Below are 23,586 nucleotides of genomic sequence, written 5' to 3' on the forward strand. Positions count from 1 at the left end.
TAAAACTATGAAATGTTCGTTTATAAACTTTGATCTCATTTACATTTATTTAATTTTTTCATTCTTAACAATTTTGCCTGAATAGTTCATTAAACAAAGCTAGCCACCATCAATTTATTTCTTTGCTAATCATTTCTATAGCCTGTGAATGTCATTCTCCCAAGCAGCTGGAACTTGAGGCATTCTCCACCATGCCCAGCCAGGTTTTTTGTTTTGTTTTGTTTGTTGTTTTTTGGTAAAAATGGGGTCTAGCTATGTTGCTCAGGCTGGTCTCAAACTCCTGGCCTTAAGTGATCCTCCCACCTCAGCCTCCTGAGTAGCTGGGATTACAGGTGCAAGCCACCATGCTCAGCTCTTGAATTTCATTACCTAAGGTTGACACTATGAATATTCATTTTGCATCCACATACCCACTTTCCTATCTATTCACCCATTATTCATTCATCCATCCATCATTCACCAAACATCTATTCAGCATATATTTTGGGCCATGAGTCAAAGAACAGATCAGATCCTTCCCTGACCTGGAAGAGTTCTCTGGCTGGTTGGGGAAGAAGCTGGCAGCTCCTGATAATTGTTTTTTTTTTTTTTTTTTTTTTTTTGGAGACAGGGTCTCACTCTGTTGCCCAGGCTGGAGAGCAGTGGCATAGTGGCATGATCATGGCTCACTGCAACCTCCTGGGCTTAGGTGACCCGCCCCTGACCTCAGCCTCCCAAGTAGCTAGGACTACAGGTGCATGCCACCATGCCCAGCTAATTTTATTTTATTTTATTTTATTTTATTTTTTGTGGTAGAGGCAGAGTCTCACTATGTTGCCCAGGCTGGTCTCGAACTCCTTGGGCTCAAGTGATCCTCCCATCTCAGCCTCCCAAAGTGTTGGGATTACAGACATGAGCCACCATGCCTGACCAGCCCCTGATAATTCTGTTCAATTCAGCAAACACTTCTGGTCACACCCTGCTCCCTGTGGGGAGTGAGAATGAAGCGAGCCTGCCCTCAAGAAGCTCCTAGTCAATGGGGCAGCCAGATCTGGGCCCAGCAGCTGAGTGTAAGGCCAGCTGTAAGAAAGGCTAAGATGGAGACGAGATCACACCCTTGGGGAAGGGGAGTGCAGAGCAGACTTTGGGGAAAAAAGCAATTTCAAAAAGCAGAGATATGGAAGGTGGGAAGAGCAGGAAGCATGAACCCCACTGACCTCTCACGTAGTCCAGGGCCAGAGGGTCACAGACTCCCTGGAATGTATGTTTCATGAGGGCAGCACCTGGAACAGGGCCCAGCACATAATAGGTGCTCAGTTAATACTCCATAAGTAGATGTTCTTTCCCAGCCCCCAAGCTGTTTGCCTTAAAGTCCTACTTGAAAGGCTGGAAAAGCAAGTCACAGGCAAGACTTGTCCTAGATAAAGTAAAGTGTGAGGAAGGGGTGCAAATCAAGATTAGAGGCATACCTGATGTGGACCTCCGAGGATCAGAGAGGTCCTAGTCCCAGCTCATCCACCAACTTGCCATATGACTTTGGGCAAGTTACCTCACCTTCAGATGCCTCCATTGGAAAAGAATACAAGGGTAAGAGGAGGTGACCCCTGCGGGGGGCCTGTTATTTGGAAAGTGACAGTATTACGACTTTTTTCCTAACTCCCTCCTGTACAGAAACTCAGCCAAGAATGTTTAAAGCAGCTGGCAATCAAGAAGCAGCAGCACGTTGACAACATAACCCAGATAGAAGATGCCACCGAGAAGCTCAAGGCAAGTGGACATTTCTTCCTCATACCCATGGAAAGACCCACATTTCCCCCCAGACAAAAGGGACCCCCAATATGGAGCCAATGAAAATAAAAACCAACTGCGAAGGGGCAGATGGTGGGGCCTGGAGCTTCTATAATTCAGGGTTCTTTAGAAAAAGAACACAAAATTACAGACAAAATTAGGTGCAAGACCATGAAGGGGCTCTGCAAGTGAGGGGCCCTGAGCTCCGGTTTCCTTTGCTTTGTGGCAAATCTCTGGTTCCTTAGTGTCATCTGCCAGTCTCTTGGAGGAATTAGCCCATTATCCCAAATTGCCTTAAACAAAGCAAAACACAGCTTAAGGAATATGCAGATATCTCTTTAATTCCACTGCCATGCTGAAAGAAAGCAAGTAGGGTATAGATCTGTTCCACAAATAGGTACTTTCTTCACTCTCCTTTCATAATGATGTTTGAATGGATTCTCTGTGGATTTTGAATGGGAACTTGAGGCTGATGTTATTCTAAGTAACCATTTTGACATGACAAAGTTGTTGTGTTTTTAGGGCCTCAGGGGCTGGTCATTTCCCCTTGCATCCTCCGTTGCTCCCTCCCCCTTTCATCCTCTGTTGCTCCCTCCTCCCCTTCATCCTCTGTTGCTCCCTCCCCCTTTCATCCTCCGTTGCTCCCTCCTCGCAGTGAGGGCTGGGGTGGGAGGCCCTCCTGGGGCCTGCCCCACTGAGAGCTGGAAGAACCCCTGCTCTGCACTTTGGGAGGCCAAGGCTGGAGGATCACTTGAGCCCAGGAGTTCGAGACCAGCCTAGGCAAGATAGTGAGACTCCCATCTCTACTAAAAATAAATAAAATAAAATAGCCAGGTATGGTGGTGCACGCCTGCAGTCCCAGCTGTTTCAGAGGCTGGGGTGGGAAGATCGCTTGAGCCCTGAAGCTTGAGACTGCAGTGACCTAGGATCACGTCACTGTGCTCCAGCCTGGGCAACAGAGCAAAACCCTATCAAAAAAAAAAAGGAACCCCTGACTGATTCACACAAGAGGAGGAGTGGCTCTGACCATGGGAGAAGCTGGCACCCAGTTTCTCCTGTGACCAGGCCAGGCCACAGAATTGGCTCCCACATTTGCCTAAAGTCCATTCTCTGTCAGGTGTCTTCATGACAGTTTGCCAGTACCCTGAAGACGTTTGTAGTTCACACCTGTGGTCCCAGCTTAATAGTGTCTCTCATGTCTTCACAAGCAGAACTCTGGGCTAGGAGATAGACAGTACCAAAGGATTTAGAAAGTGAAAGCTGTCACGTTGGAAGGGTTGTGGGGAGGCCTGAAGATCAGGCTCCCTGTCTGCAAATGCCTGAGCAGATATGGTTTGAGGGCCCCCAAGAATTAGGACCCATGTGGAGGGTCTAGGCTTCCCCAGGCCACACTGGAAGAATTGTCTTGGGCCACACATAAAATACACTAACACTAACAATAGCTGATGAGCTAAAGAAAAAAAAAATACCCAAAAAACTCATGATGTTTTAAGAAAGTTTACAAATTTGTGTTGTGCCACATTCAAAGCTGTGCTGGGCCACATGCGGCCCATAGGCTGCAGGTTGGATAAGCTTGGCCTAAGGGATGGCCTGGGGTAGGTTTCAGCTTAATCTAAGGCATGGTTCTCTTTCTCTTGACCCTTTCCCCAACTAACTTTTTAACTTTTTATAGATTTAGAGGAAGTTGCAAAAATAGTAGAGTTTTGTGTACCTTGACCTAGTTTGCCCCAAGGGTTACTTGTTACATAACTATAGCACACTATCCAAAAAAAAAAAAAGGATGGTATGTGTGTATAGTTTTATGTCAACTTATCACATGTATAGATTTGCAAAACCACCACTGCAATCAAAATGCAGGCTATTCCATCACTGCCAAGTTCTACCTTCTTCTAGGCCAAGCGAGGTGGCTCATGCCTGTAATCCCAGCACTTTGGTAGGCTGAGGCAGCCAGATCATTTGAGGTCAGGAGTTCGAGACCAGCCTGGCCATCATGTTGAAACCCCATCTCTACTAAAAAAAAATACAAAAAAATGCCGGGAATGGTGGCGCCTATAATCCAAGCTACTCAGAAGGCTGAGGTGGGAGGATCGCTTGAACCCAGGAGGTGGAGGTTGCAGTGAGCCAAGATCATGCCTCTGTACTCCAGCCTGGATGACAGAGCGAGACTCCATCTTAAAAAAAAAAAAATCTACCTACACCTTTATGGTCACCTCCCTACCCACCGTCTCCCCCCGACCAATCCCTAACCCCTGGCAATTATTAATTTGTTTGATAATTGTGGCATTTGAAAATGTCATAAAAATGGAAAATGACCTTTTGAGGTATTTTTCACTCAGCAGAATGCCCTTGGGATCCACCCAAGTTGTTGCAAGAACCACTAGTTCATTCCCATGTATTGCTGAGTAGTAATATTCCACGAATCCGATAGTATGCATGTACCATAGAGGTTTTTTAAACCATTTACCTATTGTAGGCTGTTTGGTACAGTCTAGGGCTATTGCAAATAAAGCTTCTTTGAACAGTTGTGTCCAGGTTTCTGTGTGGACATAAGTTTTCATTTATCTGTGTTAGATGCCCAGGAATGCTATTGCCGGGTCATATGGCACCTGCCTGTTTTGTTTTTTAAGAAACTGCCAAACGCTTTTCCAGAGTGGTTGTGCCATTTTACATTCCCACCAGCAATGCATGAGAGAGTGTTTTTCTGTATCTTTGACAACATTTGGTATTGTCACGAGTTTTTATCTTAACTTGCATAATCTGTGTGTAGTGATACCTTATCATAGTTTTAATTTGCATTCCCCCAGTAGCTAGTGATGTTGAGTATCTATTCATGCGCTTGTTTACCATCTCTACAAAAAACTAAAAAATCATCCAGGTATGGTGGCACATGCCTGCAGTCCCAGCTACTCAGGAGGCTGAGGTGGGAGGATCGCTTGAGCTCAGAAGGTTGAAATTACAGTGAGCAATGACCATACCCACTACACTCCAGCCTGGGTGACAGAGCGAGACCGTGTCTCAAAAAAAAAGAAAAGAAAAGAAAAGAAAAAGAGTTTGTTGGGATTTTGATAGGAATTGTGTTAAACCTGTTTATCAATTTGGGGAGAATTGACATTTTTACTATGTATTCTTCCAATCCATGAACATGGTATATCTTTCCATTTATTTAGATCTCTGTTTTCTTTCATCAGCATTTTGTAATTTTCAGCATACAAATTCTGTATGTTTTGTTAGACTAATACCTAAGTGGCCTTCATAAGGTAGTAAGAAAAATGGAATTAATAGTCAGCATTTTAAACCTGAGACATATTTGTATAAAAATTTATATTTAGGAAATTAGAAAGATATTGCCACCCTATGCCTGCACTCTCATGTGGGGGCAGATGGAGCTGAGCAATGGCTACTCCCATGGCATGGGATCTCCCAGCTCCACCCTGCCCACTTCCTTCAGTGTTAACAATCTGGCTCCTGTGAGCATTTATATTTCAATTCCTGATCAAGAAACATATTTTTAAAAATTCATCCATAATCCTGCATCCTGCCACTTCAGGCCAACCATTATTCACATTTTGAGATTTTTTTCCTGTATATGCATATGCTTTTAATGTAGCTTAAGTTATATTGTACGTACAATTCTAATATATCCCCAATCTGGAGGTGAGGCATGGTGGTTCATTTTCTTGTGTGGTTTGTCACGTGTATTATCATCTTGTCTCCAGTAGGTATTTACCATAGATGTCCAATACACTGTGGATTGTGAGTGTGCCCCTTCAGAGCACTGTGACATGAGCATCTTCAGGAGATGCTATGAGTTTCAGTAGCTCCAGACTCATTTTCATATTATTTTTCAGTTTTGAGTTTCCGTGAATTTGGACTCCAACCCTGCTTAATGCAAAACTGTTGTTTTATTTGTTTTGCTGGTGATTTTCTTTTCACCTGTGACCCTGGATGGATGACTAGATTCCTCTTCTTTTCCCTGGGCCCGGGGGTGGAGTTTTTCTGGTGCTAGTTGATGGATGGAGCAGCTCTTTGTGGATCTGACTTGATGCAGGTCACTCCTTTCCACTCTCAGCTGGAATGTGGCCAGGTACTCTGTGCTCCCCCTGGATGGCCAGGCCCCATTGTGGCTTTCGTCTGCATGCATGCACCTCTGGCTCCACTCCTTCCAGGTCGCTTAGCTTCAGCTCCTGCCAGGTCACTCACACTGTGTTTCCTCTTTGGTTTTGGCATCAGTGAATTTCCTTTGTTTGTTTGTTTTATTTTTTTGTTTGTTTTTTGAGACAGAGTCTCGATCTGTTGCCAAGGCTAGAGCACAGTGGCGTGATCTCAGCTCACTGCAACCTCCGCCTCCCGGGCTCAAGCAATTCTCCTGCCTCAGCCTCCCGAATTGCTGGGACTGCAGGTGCCCACTACCATGCCTGGCTAATTTTTGTATTTTTAGTAGGGATCGGGTTTCACTATGTTGGCCAGGCTGGTCTCGAACTCCTGACGTCAAGTGATCCTGAAAATGCAGTCTGCGGGGCTCAGCCCCTCTGTCCTACAGAGCAGAGCCGGGGATGGGCAGGAAATGGGCCTGAGACACAAGGGCCCAGCCTGGCACCAGACCCAGAACCCCTGCGGGTGGAATAAGGAGCCTCAGTTGCTGGCTCCATGCCTTTCTCTGTGACCCGCAGGCGCTGTAGGGACTGAGCCATGGCTTGGGATCAAGACACCAATGGGGGGACATGAACCAGCCTTTGCCAGACTGGGAACAAAAAGATGGGGACCCTGCCAGGCCATGCTGCTGACAATGCCACTGGTGTCCATTGCCCCTGCTGGGCATGGCCACTCCCTGCCTCTTCCTGCCTGCCATTGCCACCATAGCAGAGTCTAAAGAGTCCCCATGCTAACGTGGTCTGGGCAAGGTTGGACAGCATGCCTTCTTTCCCTGGTGGTGCATCCCATGAGAGGCATCCGTGGGAGGGTTGTTGGAAGTCATACTGAGTTTTCAGCAAAACAGCGCCCTCCTTTCATCTCCTCACTCTCCGCAGGACCCAGAGGTGGATTCACACAGCAGCCCACACTCTGAGTGCAAAATCCCCCAGCCTTCCCTGACCGGGGCTTCACGGCTGTTCAGCTTCTTTCTCTTCCACAGTTCTTAGACCCTGCTCAGCTAGACTCTGTTAGGCCCTCACCCAGCCACCAGCAATCTTCAAAGCCCAGCCCAGTTCAGCTGGGATCCAGTTTCACTTTGAACCAATGGGACCCAAACCATATGGCGTACTTCCTTGTTTCATGACCATGATATTCTCTTGCTCTCTTTCTCTCTCTCTCTCTCTCTCTCTCTCCCCTTCCCTCTCTCTCTCTACCCCTTTCTGACCATATTGCATAATCAGCCTCATCTGCTTATACAAGAAGTTTTCTGGTGGCTGTTTTCCATACTGGTTGCCACTGTGCTGAGAGTTAGAACAAGGTATAGTGTCGTGAAGCTTCTTTTGTATTTTCTACTTTACAAAGTGGATCTATAAAAACTGCTTGGAGCATAACTTGGTTGGGAGGAGATATTTGCTCTCTTGGTTTCTCTGCAAAGGTCCTCTGTGTACTTACGTTGCTTCAACATGTGTTCGTAAATCAAGAGTTTGAAATACATTTTATTTTCTTCATTTGGTCATTCAGTAAATATATATTTGTGTCCAGGCTCATTGACCCATTGCAACCATAAAAATGTGGACTAATTCCCAGGCTAGCTTAAAGCTATAATCCATAGGCCTGTGGTATGAGCTAGCCTCTGAACCTATCCATAGGCCTGTGGTATGAGCTAGCCTCTGAACCTATCCTCTGCCTGGAGCATTGGATAGGAAACACAGATTTAGAGAACTCATCTCCTGTTTGCTGCCAAACCACATGCTGTCCCCCTGAGAACACGGTATCACAGGAGCCTGCCCACCCGTCGTGACTGGCTGGGTGCTGGGGTCATTCTGCTATGTGGACTGTGCAGATGTTTGGGCTGAGGAAGGGAGCTGGCCTATGTTTAATTTTTTTTTTTTTTTTTTTTTTTTTTTGAGACGGAGTCATGCTCTGTTGCCAGGCTGGAGTGCAGTAGCACAATCTCGGCTCACTGCAACCTCTGCCTCCCGGGTTCAGGTGATTTTCTTGCCTTAGCCTCCCGAGTAGCCAGGACTACAGGTGCCCGCCACCACACCTGGCTAATTTTTTATATCTTTAGTAGAGACAGGGTTTCACCATGTTGGCTAGGATGGTCTCCATCTCCTGACCTCGTGATCCACTCGCCTCAGCCTCCCAAAGTGCTGGGATTACAGGCGTGAGCCACCGTGCCCGGCTTTAGTGTTTTTTTAATTGTATAAATAATACATGAACAAATGGTCATTTTTTAAAATTTAAACAATGGTATAGTATGGAACTACATAAGGTACAAAGTAAGAGCCTCTCTTTTCCCTTACCCCCAATCCCATGCCTCTTGCCAAATATGACCACTACTAACAAACATTTTAATTGCACTTGCAAATATATAGATGTATACATATGTCCATATACAGGTTTTGTTTTATTATGTTTTACATAAATTTGGATTATCTTGCTTATATTATTCTGCAGCTTGTTCTTTTTCACCTGTTTTTTTTTTTTTTTTGGAGAACTTTCCCTGCCAGGACATATAGGTCTACTGCATTGTTTTTTGTTGTTGTTGTTTGTTTTTGGAGACGGAGTCTCGTTCTGTTGCCCAGGCTGGAGTGCAGTGGCATGATCTCGGCTCACTGCAACCTCCGCCTCCTGGGTTCAAGCAATTCTTTGCCCCAGCCTCCTGAGTAGCTGGGATTACAGGCGCCCGCCACACGCCCGGCTAATTTTTTTGTATTTTTAGTAGAGACAGGGTTTCACCATCTTGGCCAGGCTGATCTTGAACTCCTGACCTCATGATCTGCCCACCTCAGCCTCCCAAAGTGCTGGGATTACAGGCGTGAGCCACCGCGCCCAGCCTACTGCATTGTTTTTGTTGTTATATTTTCTTCTTTTTTTTTTTTTATGGTGATAAAATATACATAACATAAAATTTGCCATTTTAACCATTTTAAAGTATTCAATTCAGTGGTATGAATTATATTCACAATGTTGTATAGCCATCACCTGTGTCTACTTCCAAAACTTTTTCATTATCCCAAACAGAAACTCTGAAACCATCAAGCAATTACTCCCCATTTCCCCTCTCCCAGCCCTTGGTAACGTCGACTCTACTTTCTGTCTCTATGAATTTGCCTGGTCTAGATGTTTCACATAAGCGGAATGATAAATTATTTGTCCTTTTTTGTCTGGCTTAATTCACTGGGGATGATGTCTTCGAGGTTCATCCATGTTTAGCATGCATCAGCACACTGCATTCTTTGTAATCGCTATAAATTATTTCATTGTACGAATGTAGGACAATTTATATAATGAACCGATATACATGTCCCATATTGAAAATTGTGCCAAATATGTCATGGTTAACAACTGTCTGAGGCTGGTGCACAGGGGAATAAAATAATTTACCAAAACAGTATTGAGTTTAGAAAGGCAGATTTATTTAGAGAAAAGGGGGAGATACATTGAAAGGGAGCAACGGGTGAGACAGCAGAAAGAAGACTGTCTGCAAAGAGGCAGGAGCTGGAGGTGGAGTTTTCTAAGGTTGTGCTGCTTGAGCTGAATGCTTGCAGACAGGATGCCTGGGTGCAGGTGGACTGTGAGTTGAGTGCTTGTAACAGGATGCTTGAGTGCTAGTGAGCTGTTTGTGGTTGACCCTATTTCTCAGAACGTTCGCTCCCCACTGCTGTTGTTTCTGTTTCTGCTAGTGACGCCCATTTTTCAATGTTTTTTTCTTTTCTTTTTTCTTTTTTTTTTTTTGAGTCAAAGTCTTGCATTGTCGCCCAGGCTGGAGTGCAGCGGCCCAATCTCAGCTCACTGCAACCTCCACCTCCCGGGCTCAAGTGATTCTCAAGCCTCAGCCTCCCAAGTAGCTGGGATTACAGACACCTACCACTACACTCGCCTAATTCTATTCTCTATGTGTAGAAGCTATATACTGAGAATCTTGGTACACAAATCTTCATGCACATGTGAAAGCATTTTCTAGGATATAAGTAAAGTAAGAGGAATTGCTGCATGAAAGAATAAATGTATTTAAAACTTTGAGGCCAGGTGCAGTGGCTCATGCCTGTAATTCCAGCACTTTGGGGGACCAAGGCAGGCAGATCACCTGAGGTCAGGAGTTCAAGACCCAGCCTGGCCAACAGTGACTCCCTGTCTCTGCTAAAAATACAAAAATTAGCCAGGCATGGTGATGGCCACCTGCAGTCCCAGCTACACGGCTGAGGCAGGAGAATCGCTTGTACCCGGGAAGCGGAGGTTGCAGTGAGCCGAGATCTTGCCATTGCACTCCAGCCTAGGCGATAAGAGCAAAACTTCGTCTGAAAAAAAAAAAATTGATACCTATTGTCGTATTGTCCTCTAAAAGCGAAGTACCAATAGACCCTACCACCCACAGTTTATATAAATGCCCTACTTCACATACCCTTACAGACTGTATTTCAGTCTCTTAAAAGTCTTCCAATCTAATGATCAAAAACTATTTTCTGGGCTGGGCATGGTGGCTCATGCCTGTAATCTCAGCATTTTGGGAGGCTGAGGCAGGTGGATCACCTGAGGTCAGAAGTTCAAGACCAGCCTGACCAACATGGTGAAACTCCGTCTCTACTAAAAATACAAAATTACCTATGTGTGGTGGTGCGTGCTTGTAATCCCAGCTACTCAGGAGGCTGAGGCAGGAGAATCGCTTGAACCTGGGAGGCAGTGGTTGCTGTGAGCCAAGATCGCACCCCTGCACTCAGCCTGGACAAGAGTGAAACTCCTTCTCAAAAAATAAAAATAAATAAATAAATAAATAAATAAAAATTGTTTTGTATTTCATCTAATTGATTTATTCTTTGGGCTTTATGTACAGTGTTTTAGTTTAACTGGACCTTCTCTTTTGTTTGTTTTCCTTAACCTTTTATTGTGGAAAATCTCATATTATTTTAATTATTTTTACTTTTATATTTTTAGTACAAAAAATACAAAAATTTATTCTAAAATGCCATTGTTACACCACACATACACATACATACATTTCCATATATAATTTGAGTTCTTTTAAAAGCTCTTTATTTTGTACTTTTGACCTCTTATCTATGCTTGAGCCACATGGTTTTAGATCCTGTAGATTTATTGTTTTGTTATCAGATAAGGCAGGTAAGGCAGATCAGTTTTCTCTTTATTGATTTTTTTAAAGCAATTTTGGCTTTTCTTATGCTTATTCTCTCTCCTAATGATTTAATAATTTTTAATCAGCATGTTAAGATTTTGATTAGAATTTCATCAAATTTATAGACTAATTTAGAGACAAATAGTGACTTTATAGTAATCAACCCTCCCAGTCACGAATATGGTTTTGTATTAGGTATATTTCCACATATTTTGCTATTTTTTCTCCCATTTTCAAAAGGATCTTTATTTCTCCGTGCATTTTACGATCGGTGATGGCTGGTGCTTAGGAAGGCTTTGGTTTTTATAAGTTGATCTTGTGTCTGACTGGCCACTTTACTGAACTCACATTTCAGACGTTATGATTTTTTTCATGTTGATTATTCTGGATTTCCTCGTTCGCAGACATGTCATCTGCAACTGGTTTTTCTGTTTTTAGGCTAATGCAGAGTCAAGTAAAACCTGGCTGAAGGGGAAATTCACTGAACTCAGATTACTACTTGACGAAGAGGAAGCGCTGGCCAAGAAATTCATTGATAAAAACACGCAGCTTACCCTCCAGGTGTACAGGGAACAAGCTGACTCTTGCAGAGAGCAACTTGACGTCATGAATGATCTCTCCAACAGGGTCTGGAGTATCGGCCAGGAGCCCGATCCTGTCCAGAGGCTTCAGGTAATGCTGGGGTCACTGCTCTTACCGCTGCCACCTGCCACCCACACTTCATCTCAAGTATTGTGGCATTGAGCACAGTATTGACACACTAAGCAAGTACATGGACTATTGTCTTGTCACCATGTAGACTGTCTTGCCCCCACACAGGTGGTCAAGAGAATATACATTGTTAGGAAGATAATACACCTCTTGGGCTAATTAAATAATATTAACAGCCACCAATTTCAAAGGCCCCTGTGTCCTGAGCACTGTGTAGCTTAGCACTAATATTCACCAGAACTCTGCAAAGTGGGCTCACCCCATTTTATAAACAAGAAATTGAGGCTCAGTGAAGTGACTCACCTGGTCTCACACAGCAGGTAGCTAGCAGAGCTGGTATCAGGTCTGGCTGTCTGTCTAGGTCTGTCTGACTCTAAACCCACAAGGGACCCTGCCTGGCCCTCTGCCTGTACAGTCTTTTTTTTTTTTTTTTTTTTTTTTGAGATGGAGTTTCTCTCTTGTTGCCCAGGCCGGAGTGCAGTGGTGCGATCTCAGCTCACCACAACCTCTGCCTCCTGGGTTCAAGCAATTCTCCTGGCTCAGCCTCCTGAGTAGCTGGGATTACAGGCATGTGCCACCATGCGTGGCTAATTTTGTATTTTTAGTAGAGACAGGGTTTCTCCACGTTGGTCAGGCTGGTCTTGAACTCCTGACCTCAGGTGATCCGCCCACCTCAGCCTCCCAAAGTGCTGGGATTATAGGTGTGAGCCACCGCAATCAGCCTGCCTTTATAGTCTTAAATTGAGACACCCCACCTGAAAAGGCAGGTGTCCTTGCAGCTACTGAGCACATTTCAAAGGCTGAGTCACAGTTGGCTCAATGGTACTCCTTGGCCACTGGGCTTTGTTGAGGAAGAGTCTAAGAAATAGCCCCTGTGGCAGATCACTTGAGGCCAGAAGTTTGAGACCAGCCTGACCAGCATGGCAAAACCACCTCTCTACTAAAAATACAAATATCAGCCAGGCGTGATGGCGTGCACCTGTGAGGCTGAGGTGGGAGAATCACTTGAATCGGGGAGGCAAAGGTTGCAGTGAGTAACGAGATCGTGCCGCTGCACTCCAGGCCGGGTAACAGAGTGAGACTCTGTCTCAAAAAAAAAAAGAACTAGCCCCAGGGATAGTCATTGCTACATTTAGAGAAAGCATGTTGTTGAGGATGGTGTTCCTGTCTACTCTTTTCTTTTTTTTTTTTTTTTTTTGAGACGGAGTCTTGCTCTGTCGCTCAGGCTGGAGTGCAGTGGTGTGATCTCGGCTCACTGCAAGCTCCGCCTCCTGGGTTCACGCCATTCTCCTGCCTCAGCCTCCCGAGTAGCTGGGACTACAGGCGCCCCCCACCACGCCCAGCTAATTTTTTGTATTTTTTAGTAGAGATGGGGTTTCACCATGTTAGCCAGGATGGTCTCGATCTCCTGACCTCGTGATCCGCCCCCCCTCGGCCCCTCAAAGTGCTGGGATTACAGGCGTGAGCCACCGCACCCGGCCGATGGAGTTCCTGTCTTTAGGGAACTGTGGAAGAAACTGTTGTCTGGTGTCAATATCCCTGTGCAGTCACTTCTGCACTAGAATTGCTTTTCCACTAATAGAGCTCCTCCTGTTTCCTTCTTTGCCTTGGGAAGTTCAGAGCCAAATCTGCTTTGACTAACCAGACTAAGGCTTCATGGCAAACACTTTGTGTCTAATTTTCTCTTTGCTTCATTTTTCTCGCTATAAAGAAAAATCTTGCCTTATTAGAGGACCTTCACAAGACACTTTAAAGGCTGTGGGACAAGGCAGGGTACAACTAAAAGTGGCACCAACTCTAACCACAGATTAGTGGGTGGAAAATAAGACTGACAAATAAGCCAGTCAACACAAAACCAGCCAAGCCAGTCTCCAGCTGGGGATTTCCACTCTTGTGTCTTTATGTGGCCTCAGTCGGTTCAGCCTGTGTCTCATTGTCAGCTGTTTGAGCCAAATTCTGGATGAAGTGTTTTCCTAGGCATAATAGGTATTGTGCTTTAAGAGGGGCAAGATGCACAAAGTGTTACATTTAATTGTCTCTTTTTAAATAATGGTCGTTTTTAAGGCTATGGAATACAAAGGAATCCTTCCATGGAGAAGCATGCTATTCTCACATCAGAAAACGGTTTCAGGGCTTTGTCATCTTTTTTTTTTCAAATTCTCTTGGGCCACAGCTAATGATTTTAATCATTCACCGTTCCCACCTTCTATGTGTTCATTCGTTTATTCATCAATACGTACTGAGCCAGGTCACTTGCTGGACATTAGGAGCTCACAGTTGGGTGGGGAGACTTGCTCAGAAACAGTTATTTACAATACAGCTTAAACAATTTTGTAAATATGAAGCTAGCAAAATTATGTCCAAGAAATGTCTGACACTCTGGCTGGGAGAAGGATGCAGTCTGGGAAGACTTCTAGGAAGAGGTGATGGTAGGGTTGGGTGCTGGACAATGAGTAGGAGCACACTGTATATAGAGAGGACGCAGAGAGGACAGACAGGAACTGTGTACATGTGAGAGCTTGACAGGCTGGGGAACCAGCTGGGGTGCAGCCTGACTTGAGGAGAGGTGAGGGTATAAGGGTGGGGGGATTGAGAGACACAGCTGGATCCATAGGCCATAGTTAGTTCATGAAGGCCTTATGTGCCATGGAGTTCAGACTTTGTCCTGTAATGAGATAGGAGACAGGAATGTTTGTTTGTTTGTTTTTGAGACAGGGTCTCACTCTATTGCCCAGGCTAGAATGCAGTGGCTCAATCTCAGCTTACTGCAACCTTTGCCTCCCAGGTTCAAGGGATTCTCCTGCCTCAGCCCCTGTAAGAGCTGGGACTACAAGCACGTGCCACCATGCCCAGCTAATTTTTGTATTTTTAGTAGAGACAGTGTTTCACCATGTTGGCCAGGCTGGTCTCAAACTCTTGACCTCAAGTGATCTGCCCACCTTGGCCTCCCAAAGAGCTGGGAGGTGTGAGCCACTGCACCCAGCCCAGGGGAGTGTTTTGAACTGAGGGATGAAAGCATTCACATGGTCAGATTAGTGCTTTAGAAAAGTCACTTTAGAGATAGAGTGGAAGATGGACAGAGGAGGCCAGGATGGGAGGCTGGAAGGGAACTTGGGAGGAGGCCACAATGTCCAGGAGAGAGATGATGGTGGCCTGGACCAAGACAGGGGCAGTGGGGATGGGGAGAAACAGGCAGGTCAAGAGATGCCACAGGAATGGAGATTGGAATTGGAGAATGGGTAGGAGGAATCCCCAGATGATGCCTGGGTTTCTGGCCTGAGAGATGAAGGGCTGGGATTTCTGTTCTCTGAGTCTGCAAAGGCAAAAAGTGGCTGTGCTCGGTTTCATGCATTGATTTATTCCATCATACATATGTTTTGAGAACCTGTGTGTCAGGTCTGGTGCTAGCTGCTGGAGTTTGGGGTTACCAGGTGGTGCCATGTGTCCTCTATCGACCCCTCATCCTACCCTACTCATCTGCCCTCTGAGCCCCCTCTCGCCTCCCCGGAGCTGCTCCCTGCCCACCCTGGACTTCCTGCTAGTGCTTGGTCTCCCCTGGCCAGCTCCATTCCAGCGCTCTGGGTGTGACCTTAGGCCTGGTTCCCCACCAAAATGAGGTTGGACTCTACAGACTCCTGGCCTCCTAGGCTGAATGGGGCTTGCAGGCCATCTCACAGCCCCCTCCCAATGTACAGCATGCTGCCAGGTGGGACCTGCCCCTGCCCAACAGCCAAGTGCTAGGCCACCCTCCCTCCCTCCTGAGGCCCCCATCTGTCCACCCCTTCTCGGGTGGGCAGCACTGCCACTGCCAGCCAAGCCTGATCACCTGAGGCAGTCATCTTCCTTCCAACTCCTGGCCAGGACAGCGCTTCAGAAAATGCAGCCATGGTTCTTACCTGCAAACATGAGAATCCACTGGAACTGTTTTAAGCAAGAAAGGAGTTTATGGAAGAGTATGAGATAGACCATAGGATCTCCAGGAGGGCCAGAGAGTCGGGATGGAAGATGGGCAGCAGGAATGAAGTACAAACTCCAGCAGGGGTTTGTGCCAGTATAGGCCCCATGGCACCCCTGCTGGGCAAGACATCACCACTCACACCACTGACCAGAGCCCCCACCACTGCTGTCCCTTAGTGCCACATGCCACCATCACTACCTTCACCCTCATTTCCAAATCCACGCTTTGGCTTGGAGGCGTCTGGTCACACTCCTGCAGCACAGGTGCAAAGGGAGCTGGGAGAGGGGGTTTTCTAGCTTCTCCTTAGTGAAGCCACATACCACAGGAAGGTATTGAAGAGGGGCTGTCCAGGCGCAAAACAGGACACATGTCCCCTGCGGTGGCCACACGCCCTCAGTCAGCACTGCAGCTGAACCTTGCTGGCCTTTGGCGTCCTTCTTAGAACACGGTTTCCTGCTCCACCTTTGAATAAGCTCCAGGTGCTCCTTCCCCAGGGAGACTGACCTCTCACCCTTTTTGTACCCGAGGCAGACCTGTGGCGCAGTGTGTGTGAGGCTGAAGCCTCTCTGGGAAGGGCCCCGTGTCAGCCTGACCCTGCCTTCTGCATGCATAGCTGGCACAGAGTAGGTTTCAATGAACACGTAAGGAAGGAAGGAAAGGAGGAAGGATGGAGAGGGAGGAATCCCCAGTGCCAGCACTGAAAAACCGCACCTCCGCATGGCTCCCACTTCAGGGATGCCGTATGGTCTCTCCAGGGCTCTGCTCCTGCAGGCATGGCCTGGGCTGACCATAGGTGCCAGGCCAACGTGGAGCCTGGGCATGCTGGTGTGGGTTTGTTCCTGGGTGCAGCACAGGAGGCTGGGATGCTGCCTGCATCTCCCAGAGCCACCCTCACCCCCATGTGCCCACACAGGCATACACGGCCACCGAGCAGGAGATGCAGCAGCAGATGAGCCTCGGGGAGCTGTGCCATCCCGTGCCCCTCTCCTTTGAGCCCGTCAAGAGCTTCTTTAAGAGCCTCGTGGAAGCCGTGGAGAGTATATTACAGACGCCATTGGACATTCGCCTTAAGGAAAGTAAGTCGCCGAGTGACCAACTTTGTGTCCTTAACTCCCCTAGTGTCCTTTAGCCCAGAGGCGAATGCAAAGATCATCTCCCTACATCCTGTCTCTCCCACACTGAGGCCCTTGGCTGGGCGGTCAGGGGCTCCTGGGCCTGGTGCCCAACCCACCCTCACCACTTCACCTCCAACCCTTCCTGAGACTGAGACCTGCCCTTCTCCAGTCACACTGCCCTGCTTCTGCCCCTCAGATTGCTCCTGGGAGCCTGCCACATCTCAGCCTTGCTCTAGGCTCCCAGCTGGAATGACCAACTCTTCCTCCTTCTCTTCCTCTGGCTGGGGCCAAGGCCTGGCACCCCTTCGAGGCAGACTGGCACAGCTGCGCCCACCTGGGAAGCCCTTTCCTGCCAGCCCAGCCCTGACTCACTCTCTCCTTTAGCCATCTCCCCTCTCCCTTCCCGCTCCAGGGCCTGCCCATGTCCTGCTAGAGGGTGCTCATGAAGTGGATACATGGACCCCCCTCCTTGCCCCTTGTAAGCACGTGAAGGGCAGAAACCAGCTTTAGGTCCAACTCTGAGGTCCCCCCAGGGCCTGGCACAAAACATGTACTCAAAAATATCTGTTCTTTGATTCATTTATGCATTCATTCATTCATTCACCTCTGCTATCATGATTCATTCAGAACATTTATCAAGCCCCTCTTATATGCCAGGCATAGCAGGGCACAAAACAAAGCTCCTTCTCCTCTTTTGGTGCTCACAGTCTTCGTAGGGGAAGACAGACAGTACACAAACATGTCAGGTGACAGGAACTGCTATAAAGAATAATAAAGGCCGGGCGTGGTGGCTCACGCCTGTAATCCCAGCACTTTGGGAGGCCGAGGTGGGTGGATGATGAGGTCAGGAGTTCGAGACCAGCCTGGCCAACATGGTGAAACCCCATCTCTACTACAAATACAAAAATTAGCCAGGCATGGTGGCATGCACCTGTAATCCCAGCTACTCGGGAAGCTGAGGCAGGAGAATTGCTTGAACCCGGGAGGTGGAGGTTGCAGTGAGTTGAGATCATGCCACTGTACTTCAACCTGGGTGACAGAGCAAGACTCTGTCTCAAAAATAACAATAATAATAATAATAATAAACCAGGGCAGGATGGAAGACAGGAAAGTGACAAGGAGGAGGAGCTGTTTTATATAAGCAGTTGGGAAGGCCTCTGAGAAGGGGACACTCAAGGTGGCCCAAAGGAAGCATTCATTCTGCAGGTTCTGTGGGTCTGAAGGGCCAGAGAGCACAGTGGTCATAGGCACGGCCTCTGGAGCTAGGCCTCCTGGGTTCCTATCCGAGGTCTACCACTTGGAACCCTGCTGAACCCTGCCATCTTGGACACGGCTCCTCCCTTTTCCATGCCTCTGTTTCTGCATCTGTAAAGTGGAGACCATAATGCAGTCGCCTCTCCTGGGCTGCTGTGAGGATTAAATGAGCTCTTACACATATAGCACTCAGGCATATTAAGCACCACGTATGTCTTGGCGATTATGATTGCTGCTGCTGTTACGTCTGGGGGAGGTATTCTAGACAGAGGGAAAAGCAAGGGTGGAGGTCCTGAGGCGCGATGGGAGTGAGCTGGCCATATCGAAGGAGCAGCAATGGGGACAACAGGAGTGGACGTAGGGTCACTAGGGAGAGAGGAAAGAGATCAGAATCCAAGGATTTGGACGTGGGCAACTCGCAGAAGGAAACTGTCATTTTCTGAAGTGAGAAAGAGCATTTAGGACTGGAGGGAATGAAGTGAACCTGTTAGATTTGAGAAGTTGGACTTCCCATGTGGTGGTATCGCCTCGGCAGTAGGACCTATGATTCTAGAGTTCTGGGGAGAGGGGAGAGGCTTTTGCCTTGATGAAAGAACAACTTCAGCCAAATTAAATTTAAAGGAGTTTAAATGAGCAATGAACGATTCATGAATCCGGCAGCCCTCCGAGCCACAGTGCACTCAGAGACTCCAGCACAGCCACGTGGTGGAAGAAGATTTAGGGACAGAAAAAGGAAAGCGACGTACAGAAAACAGAAGTGAGGTACAGAAGCAGCTGGATTGGTTACAGCTCGGTGTTCGCCTAATTTGAACACAATTCGAACAGTTGGCTACATCTGATTGGCCAAAACTTGGTGATTGGCACAAGTGCAGGCTACGGTCTGTTTACACCTCCACTTGTTATTGTTCATGACGTACAGAAAAATATTTAGGCTGAACTTAAAAGATGTAAGGAGGCAAAACTTTAGGCAAAACTTGATTTAAACAGCCTGCAGGTGGGCTTCCCACAGATCTCTACAGGCCCCTGTGATGAGTGCTGGGAGTGACGGGGGCGGAAGGCACTTCTGCGGAGGTGCTGAGTGAGCTCCGGCCCCAATAGCTGGGAAGGAGGCAACCTGGGCAAGGGGGGAAGGGTGTGGGGGGGCTGTCCAGGCAGAGGGCACAGCAAGTGCCAAGGGCCCTGGGTGCCCCTGCTGTGCCCGCTTGTTGGGATAGACTCCCCTCCTTCTTTCTTTCTGAGCACTCAGACCTTCCTGAGGACTCAGCTCTACTTTCTTGTTTTCCATCTTTACCCTGGAATCTGCACATCTTCCCTGAGTCGCCGCCCATCCTTGAGTGTTGGATCCAGTAGTTGTTCGCGCCTCAGCTCCTCCTCCTATTTAGGACTCTCCCACACCAGCCTTGTCATCCTGGGGTTTTCCTGTCCCTGTGAATTCACATAAATCCCTTAAATCTGCCTGGCTCTTGGGCGAGATTATGCGAATCTCCAGTTGTGTGGTATTTTTAGCACGTCTTATTTGTCTGCTTGCATGAGCTCCGGGCGCTCATTTCTCAACAATTCCTTACAGGCATAAACTGCCAGCTCTCAGACCCTTCCAGCACCAAGCCAGGTACCTTGTTGAAAACCAGCCCCTCACCACAGCGATCGCTATTGCTGAAATGTAAGACCCCTGGGAGTGGGGATAGGGTGGAGACGGTGGAGATGGTGGGATGTTGGGTGGAGGAGGATCATGGAAATGGAGGTCCCTCTTTTTTTCTCATTAGAATTTATTTATTTATTTATTTATTTTAAGAATTTGTTTTTTAAAAAATGTTTATTATTAAAGGCAATAAAACAATACATATTCATTGTAGAAAAATTAGAAAACGAAAGAAAAAAGTTACTCATAATCCCTCTTCTGTGAATAACTGCTATTATTATTTGTCCTTTTAGCTTTTTTAGCACATCTAATATGCATATAATGATATATTTAATATATCTTTATGTTACAAACGTGGTGTCATACTATACATACTATTTTGTCATCTGTTTTCATTTACTGATATATTATGAACATATATATATTTGGGATTTATACAGTGAGCCACTGTGCCCAGCTAATATTATCACTATGTGTGTGTGTGTGTGTGTGTGACCGAGTCTTGCTCTGGGGTGCAGTGGTGCAGTCATGGCTCACTGCAGCCTCGACCTCTTGGGCTCAAATGATTTTCCCACCTCAGCCTCCCTCACAGCTGGGACTATCAGTGTGTGCCACCATGCCCAGCTAATTTTTTATTTTTATCATTGTTTTTAGAGGTTGCATGGCATTGCATTGAATGGATGTGTCACATTTAGCCAATCTCATGATGTTGGATGTTTACATTTTCATTTCTAAAACAATGCTGTAATAAACGTCCATTCTTGTACACATTTGTTGAATTGAATTAATGAATGAGAGAATGAACACACCATACCTCATTTTCAGATTATTTTTTAGGAGTAATTTCTCAAGTGGAATTACTGGGTGTCAACCTAAAAAAGACTCAATCTAAAGAAGGCTCAGTATCCAGTTAGCAGAGTTTATTCAAGTGCAAAGTAACCATCAGGAGACAGAGGGAAACCAAAGAATGGTGATCACTGCCCCTGGTGCTGGGAGGGGGACAGTGAATATCAAAACAGAGGCACTGAATAGATTTACATTTTCCATACAAAGGCTAACATACTGATTTAAAGGCCGAGCATGGTGACTCACACCTGTAATCCCAGCACTTTGGGAACCCAAGGCAGGTGGATCACTTGACGTCAGCAGTTCGAGACCAGCCTGCACAACATGGTGAAACCCTGTCTCCACTAAAAATACAAAAATTAGCTGGGTATGGTGGCAGACGCCTATAATCCCACCAACTCAGGAGGCTGAGGCAGGAGAATTGCTTGAACCTGGAGGTGGAGGTTGCAGTGAGCCGAGATCACACCACTGCACTCCAGCCTGGGTGATAGAGTGAGACTCTATCTCAAAAATAAATAAATAAATAAATAACATACTGGTTTAAGATTTGATTGGCTACTATTGATTACACCCTAAGGGGTTAACATCCAATTGAAAACAGGTAACAGTCAAAAGGGTCTCTATAGCCAATGTCATTTATTGTAGGTTTGAATGAAGAATAGGGAGTCTGGTTAATGTATAACATCTCAACACAAAAGTCAGAAAGTCATGGTCACGCACCAGAGAAGAAAAACAGCCACATTATGTGACTTAGTTTCCAGGGTTTAACTTTTCCCCTTGGCATAATAAATTAGGAAAGTCCTGAAATTTTATTTTCTTTTTACACTGGACATGAATTTTTAAGGTAAACTTTAGTTGAAATATAACACGCATAAAGAAAAGTGCACACATCGCCAGGTGCGGTGGCTCACGCCTGTAATCCCAGCACTTTGGGAGGCTGAGGCGGGTGGATCTTGAGGTCAAGAGATCAAGACCATCCTGGCCAACATGGTGAAACCCTGTCTCTACTAAAAATACAAAAATTAGCTGGGCATGGTGGCATGCACCAGTAGTCCTAGCTGCTCAGGAGACTGAGGCAGGAGAATCGCTTGAACCCAGGAGGCGAAGGTTGCAGTGAGCCAAGGTCGCACTACTGCACTCCAGCCTGGCAACAGAGCAAGACTCCGTCTTAAAAAAAAGTGCACAATCAAAAATGTGCAGATCAATCAGCTCAATGATTTTTTAAAAAGGAAACATTTTGTAACCACCTTCAGATCAAGAAATGGAAATTTCCACTCCCCAGAAGTCTTCCTCATGTGCCTTCTTGTTTACTATCCCCAAAGGGGATCCACTCTCCAGACTTCTAGGACTATAGGTTAGTTTTACCTGTTTTTGAACTTTCAGTAGATCATTCAGACTATACCCTTCTGTGTTTTGCTTCTTTCACTCAATATGAGATTTATCCATTTTTGTATATTGACATACTGAGTGGCTGTTATAAATTCACTTAGTACTTCTAAGCTATCTACAGATTATTTGGGTTTTTGTATAAATAAGCGTGTCACTTATGAATAATAATCTTTCATTTCCCCGATCTTTATTCTTGCCTTTCACTTCTTTTTCGTGACTTGAGTTACTGTCTACTACATTTAGAACATTGTTGAATAGAAGTGGTTACAATGAGCAGCATTTTCTCCCACCTTAGACATATATCCAACAGAAATGCATACATATGTGAATCAAAAGACCTGCACAAGAATGTTATGTGACCAAAACACAGGTTCAGTTGCTCAACGCTTTGCAGAGTTCAATTAACAAGAGCGAGGTCTGGTATAAAGAAAGTGGTTTTATTCTAAAGATTAGCTTAGGGGAAGAGGTACAGGCTCCTCCTGCCCTTAACGGTACCGCCTCACTTTTGGGGCAGAAAGCAGAGGCTTTTAAATGGGGACTTTGTATGAATGGCATGCAGGGAAGGAGCAAGCAGATGGGGGTCTATATGACTCATTTTGATGCCTTTTCTACCAAGTGGTTGAGCTGGTGCCATTGAGGGCAGAACTAGGTTGTAATGTGGCTGTTGTCTTGAGATGCTGTCCAGGTGGAAGAGTTCTGTTGAAGGCATACTTTATGTTGTAAATTGACTGTTGTCTCTTAAGGCAATCTCCTGGTGGAAGAAATTTCTGATTCTAGACCCTCTAAGTAGGTAGATAAGTTTGCCCTGTAGGGACTATCTGGTGAAGGGAAGGTAATGGTTATAATTACATTTCTAAAGAGCTAAGTAGAGGCAGGGCACAGTGGCTCACACCTGTAACCACAGCACTTTGGGAGGCTGAGGCAGGCAGATCACCGGAGGTCAGGAGATCAAGACCAGCCTGGCCAACATGATGAAACCCTGTCTCTACTGAAAATACAAAAATTAGCCAGGCGTGGTGGCAGGTGCCTGTAATCCTAGTTACTAGGGAGCCTTAGGTAGGAGAATCGCTTGAACCCAGGAGGCCGAGGTTGCAGTGAGTCGAGATCACACCACTGCACTCCAGCCCGGGCAACAAGAGTGAAACTCCGTCTTAAAAAAAATGAAAATAAAGAGCTAAGTAGGAAGTGGGAGACAAGAGAAAAAGGGGGAAAATCTTAAAAATAATTCATTCTCTTTCTCTTAGAAAAATGCTCTTTTTCTTAGAAAACTCAGTCTCTGTTATACGTTTACAGTTATAGCAACATTAGTCACAATAGGCAACACGGAAACAATCCAAATGTCCATGGAAAACTGTTTGGCCTTGTTTATGAAAGCTGAACATCCACATACCCTGTGATCCAGACTTAAAAAACAACAACAACAAAAACTTCATGTGTACATACATGGTGTAATGCAAAGAGAAATGTTAATGGGAGTTTAAATCACTACAAACTTTGGGGAGGATAGTTTTGCAATATGTATCAAAGGCCTTAAAAAATACCCATTGACCCAGCAATTCCTGTTTTAGGAGTATATTCTACAGAAGCAATCAGATACGTAAAAATGTAATTGTATTAGTGGTTTCAAAAGCTTTTTAAA

General features: G+C 46.1%; 1 protein-coding gene across 5 annotated transcripts in view; it reads left to right on the plus strand.

Moving 5' to 3' along the window:
* Positions 1-23,586, plus strand: part of TRIM14 (tripartite motif containing 14) — a 52,115-nt gene that overhangs the window by 9,262 nt on the left and 19,267 nt on the right. For 4 of the 5 annotated variants that reach the window (XM_016961305.4, XM_063788459.1, XM_520143.9 and 1 more), the window contains exons 2-5: positions 1,651-1,746; positions 11,474-11,707; positions 16,618-16,780; positions 19,641-19,733. In XM_016961305.4, the coding sequence (XP_016816794.2) occupies positions 1,651-1,746; positions 11,474-11,707; positions 16,618-16,780; positions 19,641-19,733 (586 nt within the window). Of the gene's footprint in view, positions 1-602; positions 1,567-1,650; positions 1,747-11,473; positions 11,708-16,617; positions 16,781-19,640; positions 19,734-23,586 lie in introns of those variants that run through there. The other variant, XM_016961306.3, reaches the window with a different exon arrangement.

This window comes from Pan troglodytes, chromosome 11, assembly GCF_028858775.2.
Source record: "Pan troglodytes isolate AG18354 chromosome 11, NHGRI_mPanTro3-v2.0_pri, whole genome shotgun sequence".
In the NCBI taxonomy this organism is placed as follows: domain Eukaryota; kingdom Metazoa; phylum Chordata; class Mammalia; order Primates; family Hominidae; genus Pan; species Pan troglodytes.